We start from the raw sequence: 14,186 nt of genomic DNA, 5'->3' as shown, positions 1-14,186 counted from the left end.
TCACTTGCTTTTCTAGGGCATTTCCACAGGTGTCCTCAGAGAAGTTGATTTGAACATTTTGTCCTGATCTAGTTCACTGATGGCTGTTGTAGAACCTGTAACAGAGAAACTCTTTTATGTAATTGTTTTCTTGGATGTATTTTTTTTTTTCAAAACATTAACATTAGAGCTGATTAATTCTAATGGCAAAAGCTATTTTGGTGACCTCAGGGCTGTACAAACAACTGCTTTTCAATTACCCTTCTCCTAATGCACAGAACAGGGTGCTGTGTGGTGGATTTTTTTTTCCCCCCTCTGGAAACGTGCTCTACACTTAGAGTCTGACCAATTTTTTTGCATCTCTGTAGATATACAGTTCATTTGAAATTTAATATCAGTTCTCCATAAATAAATCAAGTGAGGGAGCAAATGGATCTGCTCAGTGATTCTGTTTTTCCAGTGACCTCTGTTGGTGTCTGGAATTGCAGTACAGCTGCTCAGAGAAGCTGGCAGAAGCTGCTGTTCCTGGTGTTTGCTTCACACTTCAGTTCTCTTATCATGGCTCTAGATTATTCTGTGAAGGTTCAGCAGTCACAAAGTGCTGCTTTTTCCTGGGAAGGAACTTTCTAGGCTGCATATGTTGGAGCTCTGCTGTAGGAAGCCTAGACAGGTTTTTAGTAACTAATATCCCTCCTGTAAATGTGTTTTCACTGCAAAGGCTGACAGCTAATCCAGTTAATCCTCATTATACAATACACTACCTGTCACCTGGTGTCATTTTTATCAGGGCCTGACACCCTCTAACACCTCTGTTTTATTTCTTTTGCAGCCAACTTAAAATCTCTAACACTTCATCTTGTTTTCTCCTTTCACTTCACAGTGTGTCATTAAGGTTTTTGTTTTCTTTTTCAAATTTTGTGGTTGTCTCCTTTTGAGCAAAATTTTTTGAGCCTGTTCTTGACTCCTGGGACTCAGCAGGAATCTTTAAATTGACACAGGCTTTATGTTCAATCAGGTATCAAGACCTCTTGTTTCTGACATGCATATTCTTCATTCCATGTTTTCATTGGTCAAATGACAACTTCAGAAGTGTCATGTGAAAAGGTCAGAGTTATTTCATGATGTTACAGCTCCTGGTGGCTCTGGATAAACAGGAAGGGGGACAGCTAGGAAACACAATTCCTAAAGACCACAGCTACTGCACTGTCTTTTATTTTACAGGACTCTAAGCCACCAGTTATCTCACTGCAAAAATTGATTGTGAGAGAGGTAGCTAATGAGGAAAAGGCAATGTTCTTAATTAGTGCTTCCTTGAAAGGACCAGAAATGTATGAAATTCACACCAGCTCCAAGGAGGAGAGGAATTCCTGGATGGCACACATCCGCAGGGCTGTGGAGAGGTAAGGGAGGGGGAAAAGCAGGAGCCTGATTTCTTGCTTGTCTTCTACTCACAGGTGTAAATTTATCTTTAAAATCCTTTTGACTCTCCTTAAACTTCCTTTGTAAGACTTCAATATGCAATTCTGTTTGTGTTCATTGGGAAGAAACCACTGATAAAGATGAAATAAAAACTAGTCAAAGACTTTTAACACTCACTGATGTCAAATGCAACAGGGTTATGGAAAAGGGAGGAAGATTTGACAACCAGGATAAACCACAACTGAGGCAAAAGCTTCGAGTTGAATCCTGAGCTGGTTTTAAATTATCTCACCTGCAAATCAAACATAAATCTGTCTTTCCCTTTGGACAGCTGTCCTGATGAGGAAGGAGGTACATTTAATGAACCTGAAGCAGAGAGGAGGCTGGCTGAAGCAAGAGCTGCAAAGTTAAAAGATTTTCAAGGTAATGACTTAGTTATATATTCTACAAGCTGCTTCTCAGCATTATTTATGATTTATGGCTGTCTAATTCTTTATCAAGATCAAGTTTCTCCTTCATATGTCTTTCAAGGTGGTGTAAGACTCTGTAGAAATAGTGGCTAAAGAAGTCTCATAAGCTTTGTCTGCTCCATAAGTTTTCTCCTTAACTGTTAATTATATCTCTGCGTTTGATGCTCTGGCCATAAAATCAAAGATAATCTCCCAAACTGAACACACTCCTGTGACAGTGACAAGGAAGGCAGGACTGAATTTGTTTCTTCTTCAGAGCGTTTGAACATGAAAGATGACCTGATTCTGCAAAGTCTCACTGAGAAGCAACAGATTTATCTGGAAATGTCTGAGGTGAATGGCTTTGAAGACCATTCCCAAGGATCCCGAGCCAGGCTGCTTCTTCGGGGGGATATCTCAGAGAATCTGCAAGGAGAGGCAATTCTGAAGTCTGCAGTGACTGAAGGTGAATGGAATGTGGGAATGTGTGGGCATTCACTCAGGTGCTGGGGTGGGGATAAGCACCCAAGATCTAAGTACAGGCCCTGAAAATCATCCTGTAATAACATAATGCTTTTATGTAACACGGGTCAGACTTCCTCGTTCCCAGAACCAACCTGCAAGAAAGGTGAAGTGCATTTGTGGGTTTAGGTAGAAGACCTGCACAGCTTAGATTGTTCTATTTTTAAGGATCAACCAATGGAATCTTAGGATGAGTCTGTTCAGAAAGGGTAACAGAGTGCTCTAATAACACACAGTCCTGAAATGTAATATTATAGGAGGGTTATCTATTAAAAACAGCCTGTCTAAAGATAGTTTGTTTAGAAAGAAAATAAGCCCAAACATGGTTTCTATTTAAAAGAAGGAAAGAAAAAACAAACACTCAAAGCTTGATAATCTTAACTTGCAATTAAGGAGGAGTTCATGTTCATATGAAGAGCCTGTCATGCAGAGCTACTCACAAAGGAAAATTCATCTGTACTGGAGGACATCTCAGACCGCCTGAACTTAGAGTGGACTCATTAGCATGATAACTTGTGTTGCTGCACAGACATGGCTGTTTACATGACATGTTCTCCTCTTCCCCAGCTGAAAATCTCCAGGACTTTATCTTCACTCACTTTGGCAGTGCATCCTGTCAGCCTGAGGATGGCTCAGGACTCCCCCGGAGAGCAGAGACCTTTGGAGGATATGACAGTAGTCCTTCAATTTCAAGTAAAAGTAAGAAAGTGAACACTCAGAATTTTTCTGATCTTTTTACTGTGATTACTGTACAGACAATAAGAACAGAGAATTGAGGCTCTCATATAAGGATGCTTCACCAGGCTCTGCAAAGGAAGATCTGAGCAAATCTCCAGCATGTTGGATCTTTTGCTCCTGATACCAACACTAGAGAGCAGAGTAGGGCTCTCTGTGTTATGCTAAGGGCATTACTGTAACCCATTCTTTATAATTACCACAATTCCATGCAGAACTTTAATTTTGTTTAAAAAAAAATAAGCCTGGCCTGAAAACCTAGAAAATTTGAATTCAGCTGTCTGCTTTCATTATGTCATGAACACTTTTTTCCACTTTGTATCTGCACAGTCACTAGAGGTTTGCTGAATCCTTAGATAATATAAATTGTTCTTTTGACACAGATGATTTATCAGTTAATTAATGAAATAAGAGGAAAGACCAAATACTATTTATCTTTATTTTTGCTTCATGCATTAATTGAAAAAGTGAATGGCCCTTATTTCACTGGTTGTTAATCTCTAGAGCACTTTCTGATGTCTCTGGAAGGCTCCATACAGCTGTCATGTACTTTTTACAAGAGGGGTCCCTCTCCCCTTACCTCCTACCACTCTCACAGTGGTGCTGCAGTGACTGCAATATTCCTGCTGACCAGTATTCCATGTCATGAACTTGCAATTCTGGGAGCTGATTATTTTCATGCAGACATTGTGGTTGCTTCACTTAAAATAGTGTAACGTAATTTGAACTTACCCTCCCTATTTATCTTAACCCGGTCTTCTCAAGTTTTTAAACTTTTTTGAGCAGCCCTGTGTGTCACTGTTGCCTGATCTTCCAGTTGGGATCAGCATGGAGTAGCTATGCAGTTGCATTTTGGTTCAAAGTCACCATGTTTTTCTGCTTTTTCTGGCACTCACTGAGTTATCCCAGGCCTTGTGCTGGTGTGAGCTCCTCATACTCCTCTCCTCTTTCAGGTGGCAGGAAGAACAGTGGTGGTGACCAGAGGCAGTGGGACTGGAGAGGCCCTGCACTGAGTTCAGATGTGCAACTCCATGACCCCTCTTCTGATGCAGAAGAAGGATCTCAAACTGTACGTTGAGTTTATGAGGATTTAAATGCTTTTTCTTGTGTTTCTCATCATGGTAGTGGTGCAGAACAAATCTCACAAAGTTGCCATAGCTGGCAGGGCTGGACTGGAGCAGCTTTGTCTGTAAAATTACTTGGCTCTAATAAGGATGTTTTGTGGGGCAACTTGGTAGCTCAGCACTTGAGAGGCAAGATAATTCAGTTTTCCATTTGCTCGTTTGATGCCGTCCCATTAACACAGCTTTAATCACCACACTGCTGTTTCAGCTTGGCTTATGAGCTCAGGATTTTTGATATATGTCCTTCAGTGCATGGGAGCAATCCCAGCCCTTTCTGGCAGCACTTCAGTGCCCAGCAAGTGTCCCTAGCACAAATGTTGGTTTTGTCTCCCTTACAGAGTGATGGGACGAGGCTGGATGACAGCAGTGGTGTTCAGCCCACCGTAGAGTCTCAGGTATGTTATTTCTGATGTGAAGAAATCCAATGGCAAATAGCCATAGTCTAATAATAGCATATGAAATCAAACCACCTCCAAAACTCAGTGTTTGTAATGTCTGTGGAACCCAGCACATTAACAGCTCACTGGCCAAACTTGCCTCTGAATCCCTGCGAGGTCTGTACCTGTGCAGTGATTCAGTTCTGGGGCGTGGGAGGAAGTGATGGTTAAAGAGTTCAGGTGAAGAAAAGATGATGAAGATGTCACTGTGGAATCCCAGGGGGATTTGCTGGGCACTGATTCACATCTGCACAAGGATGATAAACTGAAACTCCTTGTGCCTGCATATTGGCTTTTGCTGTGCTAGAGTACTCTGGTGGCCATGCTTCCATTGTGTGTCTTTTTGTACAAATACCATGGATTATTTTCACTGCTAAAAATTTTTTTAAAAGTCTAAAGCCTCAAAACAGAGTTCTGCTCAAGTGCCTAATGTTTTTTCCTCCTCTTCAGCTTGTCCATAGGATACAGACGCTGTTGCAGTTGCTCTTCAGTCTTCAGGTAAACCACTATTTACTATCCAAGAGATTAGTTAGGCATTAAATGTAATAAAATTTATGCAGGTGTGGAGAGGAGCTACCTTGAAAATATCCCCTAAAGCTGGAGTGAAGTGCAGAATTTAGACCTGAGACTCAAGGAAACTCTGCCTGGTATTTTGGAGGAAGTGTTAGAGCTGTTGTCTTAAGTAATTATTTCCTTTTTCCTGCTCACTTAATTCTTTTCCTGCTTTGAGCTCTGTCTGCTCTTTGTGCTCACTGTTCATACAGGTGTGTATGAATTAGTTGTTTTTACTGTTACCTTGTAATCAGCAATATTTTGACTGGTTTGATTCAGAGTAACAATTCTAGGTACAAGAAATATCCTGTTTCACACATAAGCATAATTCATTTGCTTGGCCATCTTCAATATTGTGTCAGTCACCATGGGCTGTACGAGCTGGAATTAAGATATGCTGTGGAAGAAAAAGGCTCTCTAACCTCACCTGCTAGATGCTGTTGTCTCCTGCTTAGCTGTGCATGTTTTTTAAACCTGGCTGCCTCATGCTGCACTTTTATCCCCTGCAGGCTGTGATATCTCAGCAGGACAGCTACATCGAGGTGCAGCGAGCCACCATGGCAGACCGGGAGAAGCAGTACCGGCTGCAGTCCACCCGGGGGAATCTGCTGCTGGAGCAGGAGAAGCAGCGGAACTTCGAAAAGCAGAGGGAAGAGCTGATGAACGTCCAGAAGCTCCAGAGCCAGCTGAAGCTGGAGCAGCAGCGCCTGGAGCGGGAGAAGAGCCGGCAGCAGAGGGAATTTGAGCTCAAGGAAGCGCAGCTGCAGGAGCGCGCCGAGGAGATGCGGCAGCTGCGGGAGAGGCTGAGCCAGGACAGGGAAGAGCTGGAGAGGCAGAGGGAGGCCTACCAGCACGACCTGGAGAGGCTGAGGGAAGCCCAGAGAGCTGTGGAGAAGGAGAGGGAGCGCCTGGATCAGCAAAAGAAGCTGAAGAAGCAGAACACAGTGTCAGGCACCTTCTCCCCAGAAATGGGCCAGGTGGGGGATTGGTTTTCTCAGTTTTGTTCCTGTTAACCTGCTTGCTTCTGGATGAAGGTTGCACTTGCTGCAGCACCAGCCTGTTCTTGCCTTTTGATGGGCTCCTCAAACCATCATCTGAAGTAGCTGGTGATGGCTACTTTCAGAGAGACCAGAGCTTGGCAGTTTCCCAGTGTCTGTGAAATTCCACCCAGATGTCTGGCAATGAGAATATATTTTAAAAAGATAGAAATAAAGAATAAGTTATTTTCAGTTGTGGCTGGCTAAGTAGTTTCCAAATTCAGGAACTGTCTGATTGCAGAAGCTGTGCTACGTCAGCAGCATTTTGTACAGTTGATTTCTAAAAACATTTCTTGTACTTTGAACAGAAATTTGGAGGTCTGATTAAATTGATTCATTGAAACTTTCTGAAAGTCCTGCTTTCTCTCTGCTCTGTCATCACTCTGTGCAGTCTGCTCTTTCCTAGGTGCACTGTTAAGCAGTTTGGAGCTGCTGATGTTCTTTTCAGTCTCCAAGGACTTACACCTTGCTCTTCTTTCTGTTCCCCAGGAGCCTTTAGGCTTTGTCTTCCTGTTCTGCTTTGCACTAGGAAGTGCTTCATGCCCTTGGGGCTGGGGATGGTCTCTCCTTGTGCAGGAGAGGCTGAAAATCCCCGTTTGCCTTAGAATGCCTTTTTCCTCTTGCAGAGCCAGATGATCAGTCATTCCATCAGCTTCAATGGAGAAGGGGTGGAACCATCTGCAGCTGGCTCCAAATCCTCAGTGAGAGTGAGCTCGGTGGCCGGGCTGGAGTTCCTGGAGCGGCCGGACCTGGCGCGCAGGGACAGCACCACCCTGGAGACCCGGCCCTCCCTGAAGAATGAAGTGCCAATTCATCTCCTGAGTGCAACCAACCAGATCCAGAAACCAGCTGCAGTCCAGCAGCAGATCCCCACCAAGCTGGCCACCTTCACAAAAGGAAGCAAGGAGAAAGGTGGCAAGAGCAAAGCATCTCATAGGACAGACAGTTCAGGTATGTGTTTTTTTAAGTCCGTTTAAATACATTTCTGATCTCCACCAGGATCACAGGGAGACAGGACCCTGCAATTAAACCTCTGTATGAAACCCAGAAATTAATATGCTGCAAGTTATTAGTGTGTTTGCTGCAGTTAAAATCTCTTAACCTCCTAAAATCCTGTTAGGAGTTCCATGTCTATATGTTTGAATTGGAAATATAAGCCAAAGGGATAATGCTGAAAACAGAGGTGTGTATTCCAACAGAACAGAATTGTGGTGAGAGGTTCTAAACCTGGATGCAAAATCTTCTTGTCTAACTGTAGTGTTAAAGAAAAAGAGCAAAATAAAAAAAAAAAAAAAAGGAAGCTGTTGTGCATGAGCGAAATGTTTTGAGGCTGGCTTAGCCTTTTCTTGCAGTCTGTCCAGAGTTGTAGTGACATCGAATGCAGTGCTTTTCTTAGCACCAGTCAGTCATTAAATACAGATCTCCAGGCCAAAATTGAGATGCTGTGTGTGTTGTAGAGTTGAAAGGGGCTAATTTTGTCACAAATAGAAGCAAGTAAAAATGCAGTCACCCTGTCCTGGTGTAATTTCTGCTTCTAACTGCTGGGTACTGGAGTAGTGATCTTTGCCAGTGACAGACTCACTCAAAACCCTTTTATCTCTGCCACTTAAAGTAGCCCCACTGCCAGCCTAGGGGAATGGCCTGTAATTTTAAGTTACAAAATTATCTTTTTAGCATTGTGCCAGATTCAGACTTGGCACGCTTGTCCATCACTCTGCACTGCCACAGAGGACTCAGGGCCAAACCTGACAGAGGGAGATCAGGGGGAGTGGTTTTGGCTTATTGCAGAAACATCTGTCTCTGTCATGCATAAAGTTTAGTGCTTTTGCAAACTTGCTTATGGTTTTGCACATAAATGAAGCCTGTATCCTCTTACCCTGCATGCCAAATGCTGGTAATATAAAGTTCTAATGCCACATCTCCCCAGTTTATTTCTAATAGCTCTTACATAATGGTCTCTGCAGTGGAAATGGACTTAAAGTGTTTTTCTGTAATTTATATGAAAGGTATAAACCACTAATATATTGGTCTCTGTTCTCTTGTGAGCATTAGTGGGCTTCATGCTTGTTATTCCCATGTGTTGATCTTAGAATAAAATGGAACAAAACTTTCTGTACCAGAGGCAAAAATGCTCTGAATTTGGGTTTTGTGGCATGTAAGGAATGTGTACTGAAAGAGAGAAGTTCTTTAGATCCAGAATAGCTATTTTATGAACTGCTTTCATTGTTGAAACTAAGAAACTGGGAGGCTGTAACACCAGAATCAGTGGGCTGTGCTGCTGAGCAGCTGTGAGACAGATGGAGAGCAGAGACAAAAGTTCATCACAGCTCTGCGTGTTAGAAGTAGCACAAATGGCCATTTGCTATTTGAATTCTATAAAGATTTTTTTCTCTCTCTGCTGTACTTGGTGATACTTGGTTTTAAATCTGAGATTGTTAGGGTCTGCCAGTAACTGAACTAGAAGTCTCAAGGAAAAGTATTCGTAGTTTAAACAGCTGAAGAGAAAATGTCAGTAGCACCAGCTCTTTGTGGTTTTGCAGCTTTCTTGGGTGTGTGAAGGTGTCAGTACAGTGGCCCCAGCGTGAGGCAGTGACATTTGTGAAGTGCTGCTCACCTCAGTACTAATAAATGAAATATTTTCTTCAGCCTCTGTTGATCAGAAGCAGCTGCTTCCCCCCAGGCTTGCTGGACGAGAGGAGGCTGTCCTGAGAGGCAGGAGGTCAGCGAGCCCATCCCTCCCAAGCAGCCAGACCACTGCATTCCAGCCAGGTATGCCTTGGCCAACTTGCCTGTCCATGGAAGTGCCTCAGGCTCTCTCTGCAGTGTCATGAATATGTCTTCTTCCATTTTTTCCCCTCTAGAACTGTATGGCCCTACAGATGCTCAGCCAGAAGCACTTTCATCTGCCTCAGCGACCCTCTTCAAGCCCAATAACGTTCAGGTTCAGCCTCTGGTGCCCTCTCAGCCCAGTCTGTTGAATGTGCAAGATGATACCAGCAAAGAAGATGTCATTTTCTTCTAATTGTTTGCATTTGAAGATGAATCACCTGACACACTGTTTCAAGAACTCAGGCCCCAGTGTGCACGGTGATGGAGACCCGACGTGGATGTCTTCTGATCCCTGCCCAGTTACCACAAGCAAGGACCAGACCAGGATTACTGTCCTGCTTTGTTGGCTTCTCTGCCAGCAGCTCAGAATGAGGGCACAGTAGTAACAATTTGCTTTTAAATTCTCCAGTGTGTTGACACATGGCATGGCTATATCAATTCAGAGCATGTTAAAATTCTGACATTTATTGTAATGTGCTCTTTTTGGAGAATGTAACTGTTCATGGGCACCATCTTGCAAATTGTTATTGGTGATGTTGAACCACCCAGATTTTTATGTAAAAAGTTTTAGTGGTAGGCCCCAAAATGGCTGCAAATTTTTAAATCTGTTTTCCCAGGTCCAGTTCAGTAATGGGTTGTGTGTTGGTAACCAGGTGACAGCAAGCCAGTCCCCTCCCAGCCAGGTGTGCCAGGCACTGTGAACCCTGTGGTACAAGCCCCGTGGCCAGGTACAGTGGAAGAGAAGGTAAGGTGAGCTTCTGACAGCATCTTCAAGGGGCAGGAGCTCCACCTGTTTGTGGAGGAGAAGGGTTGGACGTGTGAGAATTCACAGTGATGATGAAGAGTTGGACTGAATGCACATTTCATTGGCCACCAGCATCACTGGGACCCTGTCTCCCTGTTGGGGACAGCAGTACAGGTTCCCAGGCAAACTCCTCAGTTGGTTCAGAATGAACTTAGAGACTTGGATTTAGTTCTTTGCTGAAGACATGTCTAAGAAGTGTTCAAATGCAGTAATTTATTGTCTTGTTTAATCCTGTTTTCTGCATCCTTTGTTTGTCTGTTAATTTGTTGGGACAATACTCCCAGTACCAGAAGATATCAAAGCTGCTGTTGCTGCAGAGACTTCTCTGTAGCATCGTGTTAGGAATGAAGGGAATAAGAACTGTTTGGTTTTAGAATTAAAAATAATTATAATAAAAAAATACTCTTAGCTAGACCTGTGTTTAGCTGCTTTCAGCTAAACCAGCTTTGATACCTCTTGTGAAATGGGTCAGTTCTTGATCATAGAATGGTGGTGACATTAAGTGTTCTGCTCAAAAAGGCATTATTTCCCTTTGTAGTAATTTGCACAGTCATTTTGTGTTGTGTTTTTCACTCTGTGTCCCGGATTCTTTTCCCACCCTCACCCAAGGATGTGTGTTCTGGTGTGTGTTGAGTGTGACTGGTCAGATAATGATGCACAGGAGAGATTGTTTAGGGGTATTGTTACAGAATTAAAGGAATCAGGATCTCAAAGCTTAAAATCTTGGATTAATACCTTTCAGGACATGATTGATAATAACTTTTTTTAATACCTTTAACTGATTTAAAGTGATTTTAGCAGCAGTGGATGGAAGGTCTGATCAGTTCTCCATCCAGTCTCATCGCAGGGGATCCAGTGGTGTTTGCCAGTCTCCTCTGAGCTGTCCCTGTGATTAGGCCCTGTATGATGTTAGTGATGTCTTTAAGGCCATAACTTCTCTTTGCTTGAAAGTTTTAAAATTATTTCAGTAGTTACAGTGCAAGAAACTTTATCAATAATTTTCAGCAGAAAACAGCAGCAGTTTATATTTTCACATGGTGATAATTTGGGTTATTGCCTTCAGACAAGAAATTTAAGAAAGGGGAAAGATAAGCTACAAAATACTGAGTAGGTCTTAGGGACAAGCACTCCTGCTGGAACAGTTCTTGGGTTTAAGGGTCTTTTTCTTAGCTGAGTGGTGCTGCTACAAACCTGAGACAGTGGCACTGGGTTCATTGAGAGGGAACTCCAAACTCAATGGCTCAGTACAGGATTGGGGATGCCTCCCCAGCCCCCCACAAGTGAAACTGGACACACTTGGCTTTAATACCAAAGGACTGCTTAGTACATCAGCAGCATTGCAGAACCTGGAGTGATTGTCAGCAGGAAAGAGAGTGGGACTGCTCCACAGGTGATTTGGTAGTTTTGGGATATCATATATTTGATGATTAGAACAGAGTTCCACTCCATATTCAGTTTTTGCATTCTGAAAAGCTAGTTTGGAATGGAGGGGAATTCTTAAAATCAGTGTAACTCCTGATCCATGCAGCAGTGTGGGATCCAGCAGCTCTGTAGGACTGGCACTGATTTTTCCACTGGGTGATGTGCAGACTCTGGCCCCCTGGAATTTCCCCTGGAAGCACACAGGGAAGCAGCAGGAATGCACAGGATGTTCTCTCCTTCATGCTGTGGTTTGGGCTGCTCCTAGTGAAAACTCAGTGCCCCCACTGCCTTAAATTACCAGGTTTTTAGGAGTTTTAGCCCAAAGCTAGGTTGCATCAGTGGACTAAATCATCTCAGCCAAGAAGGGATGTCAGTTTGGGTGCTTGGAAGCAAATTTTGGAAACATTTATTTAGGTTTATTTTGTGCCTGTCCAAAAGTATGGGAGGGAGTGTTGGAAGGGCTGGAGCAGCTCACTGGTTGCTTTCTTCTTCTGTGCAATGGACAAATTTGAATAGACAACAGTGACATGTGCAACATAAAGTCTGCAGTGTGACCCTATTTATTTTAATGTTTTATCTTTAACATTAACTTTTTGAATACTTCTTGTCAGCAGTGCTTGAAATAAGTTTTGGCTGTTAACAGATGGCCTGTGGCAGGCCAGGCTGTTGGCTCAAACTCCAAAAGCTCCTTGGAATATGGGTCTTCAATCTGTAGCTGAGAAATGACCTTAGAAGTCATTCTCTGTCCTCAGTGCACGTGTCTGGCTGCAGCTCCTTTACAAAACCTGTTTGCACCCTGAGCAGAGATGGTGTCTTCTGTCACTTGGGTCAGCCTGGAGAGGCTTTGGGAATTAGCAGGTGCTGTGATACCTCATTGCTGCCAGAGTGTGGGCAGGGGATCCGTGGATGGCTGAGGGAAGCAAGTGAATTATTTTCTTTTAATGAATATGACTTTCTTTAAATGAATCGTGGGTCTCTTCACTTGTGCAAAACTGAATCTGTGAGATTGTTAACAAATCACTCCAGTTGAGTGAACTGGTTTTGGACTCTTCACTCAAATCTTCTTCCTAGGAAAGAACTCTTCTAGGTGAATTAGTTTGCAAAGTACTGCCGTGTCCTGGGCTAAGTAACCTGCTATTGATTCTGAGTTACATCCTTCCTATTGGACTTTTTGATCACTTCAGCTAAAACTTTCCTTTTAAGTGATTTCTGAGGATTAGACAGTTCAAAATTCTGTGCCTCCCAGGTGCCTTTTGGCTTCTTTCTGAGCTGGGGTGTGGAGGAAATGCCAGCACGAGCTTTGAACTGCCGCCCTGTTTGCTTGGTGTCACAGCCTTAAAATTATCAGCATGTTTGTCCTTCAGTATTGTGGTGTTGCAATGTAGAGGCTGTTTCTATGGTTCTGATTTCAATTTGAACTCTGGTGTTAAGGAGGCTTCCTCTTCCTCTTCCCATCTGGAATGTGGAGGTTCCGTGCTCCAGGCTGAGGATGCCTCCATGGCCACTAGTGCTGAGCACAGCTGCCCTGTGTGTGTTGTGGATGCTTCCCTAGTTTTTAACTGTGCTGTCTGTGGATTGTAGCTGTGGCATGTCCCACGAATTGGGATCGCTGCTCATCCCCCCAGCGTGAGGCAGAAGAATTGGTGTTCCTAGAGACGCTTGCTCATCCAGGTACTCGCCTTCCTGCACAGCTAGGAGTCATTCTAAATAATTTGCAGGCAGTTTTGTCTTTCTGAGTAGTGGTCAGATGATTCTGCATACATGGAGCTTGGTGTTTGTCATTTGCATTTACAATGAGAGTCGAAACTTAAACTAGGAAAGGGTTAAAAATACTTATTTCATTTTACTTCTAACTCTGCGGAATGGGAGCTGAGGCTCCCCGGTGCTGCTCAGTGGAGTCCCTGTGTGTTGTGCCCCCCATGCAAGGGAATTTGGAGATTTTGTTGTCTTCCCCAGCAGTTCTCACATTTACCAGGAAGCAGATCTGCATGCCAGGTTACACAAGTGCTGTAGGCAAAGCAAAGCCTTTCCCCTGCTCTCTCTTCGAGACCAGACCCAACATCTTCGTAACCACTGGCGACTTCATCATCCTCCATCAGCACCTTCCTCTTCAAACAGCATGTGTGAGCTCCGGTTCATAACATTTGTGCCATGTTTATAAATCAGTTTTTTATATTTTTGTACTGAAAGAAATTGGAGCACTTTAGAAAAGTTGATTTCAAATTCCATTTCTGTCTGTAGCCAGAAGGAGATCTCTCATGGGTGTAGATCCTGTTGGCATAACTGTGTGCATCTCACTCAGAGCTGTGAACTCTCTTGACACTCTTTAGTCTTAGGTCTGGTTTCTAGGCCCACCTTGCACTGTAAAGATTTAATAAATAATCATGGTCCATGGTTAAATTGACCATTTTGTTGGGGAAGAGTTTGGTTTTGTTTTTTCGTTAGGGTGTAAACATTGTAAATATTTCCTTTACTGTTGATACTGCAGTAGCAACATCTTTGTAGTCTTTATTTTATTTGTAAAGTTGATGGTTAAATGTTAATATTCTGTTGAATTGTGCACTCTTGATTAATTGTAAACATGATCTTAGCACACCAAATGATGATTTTTACAATGATTGCATTGTTTCTCCACTGAAGGATTTCAGAGCTGCAATAGGACTGAAACCAACTTCTAGCAATAAAAAAAAAGAACATTTAAAAACTGTCTGCCTTTATATAATTATTTATCATTTTCTATTTGAATGAAGATCAAAGCAGCTGCCACTTCTCACGTGCTTCTCGTTTTCTACTCTGGACAGAAATAATGTGCCACAAGAACAAAACTGTGACATTTTTGCAAAGGAGAGGACAGAGCACGGGAGGTATTCAGTGCA

At 43.1% G+C, this 14,186-nt stretch overlaps 1 protein-coding gene across 4 annotated transcripts in view; it reads left to right on the top strand.

The window, feature by feature from the left end:
- Positions 1–14,014, top strand: part of ARHGEF18 (Rho/Rac guanine nucleotide exchange factor 18) — a 50,891-nt gene extending 36,877 nt beyond the window's left edge. For all 4 annotated transcript variants that reach the window (XM_059869636.1, XM_059869635.1, XM_059869638.1 and 1 more), the window contains 11 exons: positions 1,201–1,379; positions 1,730–1,821; positions 2,125–2,313; positions 2,937–3,068; positions 4,058–4,173; positions 4,567–4,623; positions 5,116–5,163; positions 5,727–6,194; positions 6,881–7,205; positions 8,901–9,023; positions 9,116–14,014. In XM_059869636.1, the coding sequence (XP_059725619.1) occupies positions 1,201–1,379; positions 1,730–1,821; positions 2,125–2,313; positions 2,937–3,068; positions 4,058–4,173; positions 4,567–4,623; positions 5,116–5,163; positions 5,727–6,194; positions 6,881–7,205; positions 8,901–9,023; positions 9,116–9,276 (1,890 nt within the window). In that variant the 3' untranslated portion in view covers positions 9,277–14,014. The remainder of the gene's footprint in view (positions 1–1,200; positions 1,380–1,729; positions 1,822–2,124; positions 2,314–2,936; positions 3,069–4,057; positions 4,174–4,566; positions 4,624–5,115; positions 5,164–5,726; positions 6,195–6,880; positions 7,206–8,900; positions 9,024–9,115) is intronic.
- The last annotated feature ends 172 nt before the right edge of the window (positions 14,015–14,186 follow it).

This window comes from Haemorhous mexicanus, chromosome 29 (genome assembly GCF_027477595.1).
Source record: "Haemorhous mexicanus isolate bHaeMex1 chromosome 29, bHaeMex1.pri, whole genome shotgun sequence".
NCBI lineage: Eukaryota > Metazoa > Chordata > Aves > Passeriformes > Fringillidae > Haemorhous > Haemorhous mexicanus.
Note: the sequence above shows the minus strand (reverse complement) of the source record. Positions and strands in the feature narration are given on the sequence as shown.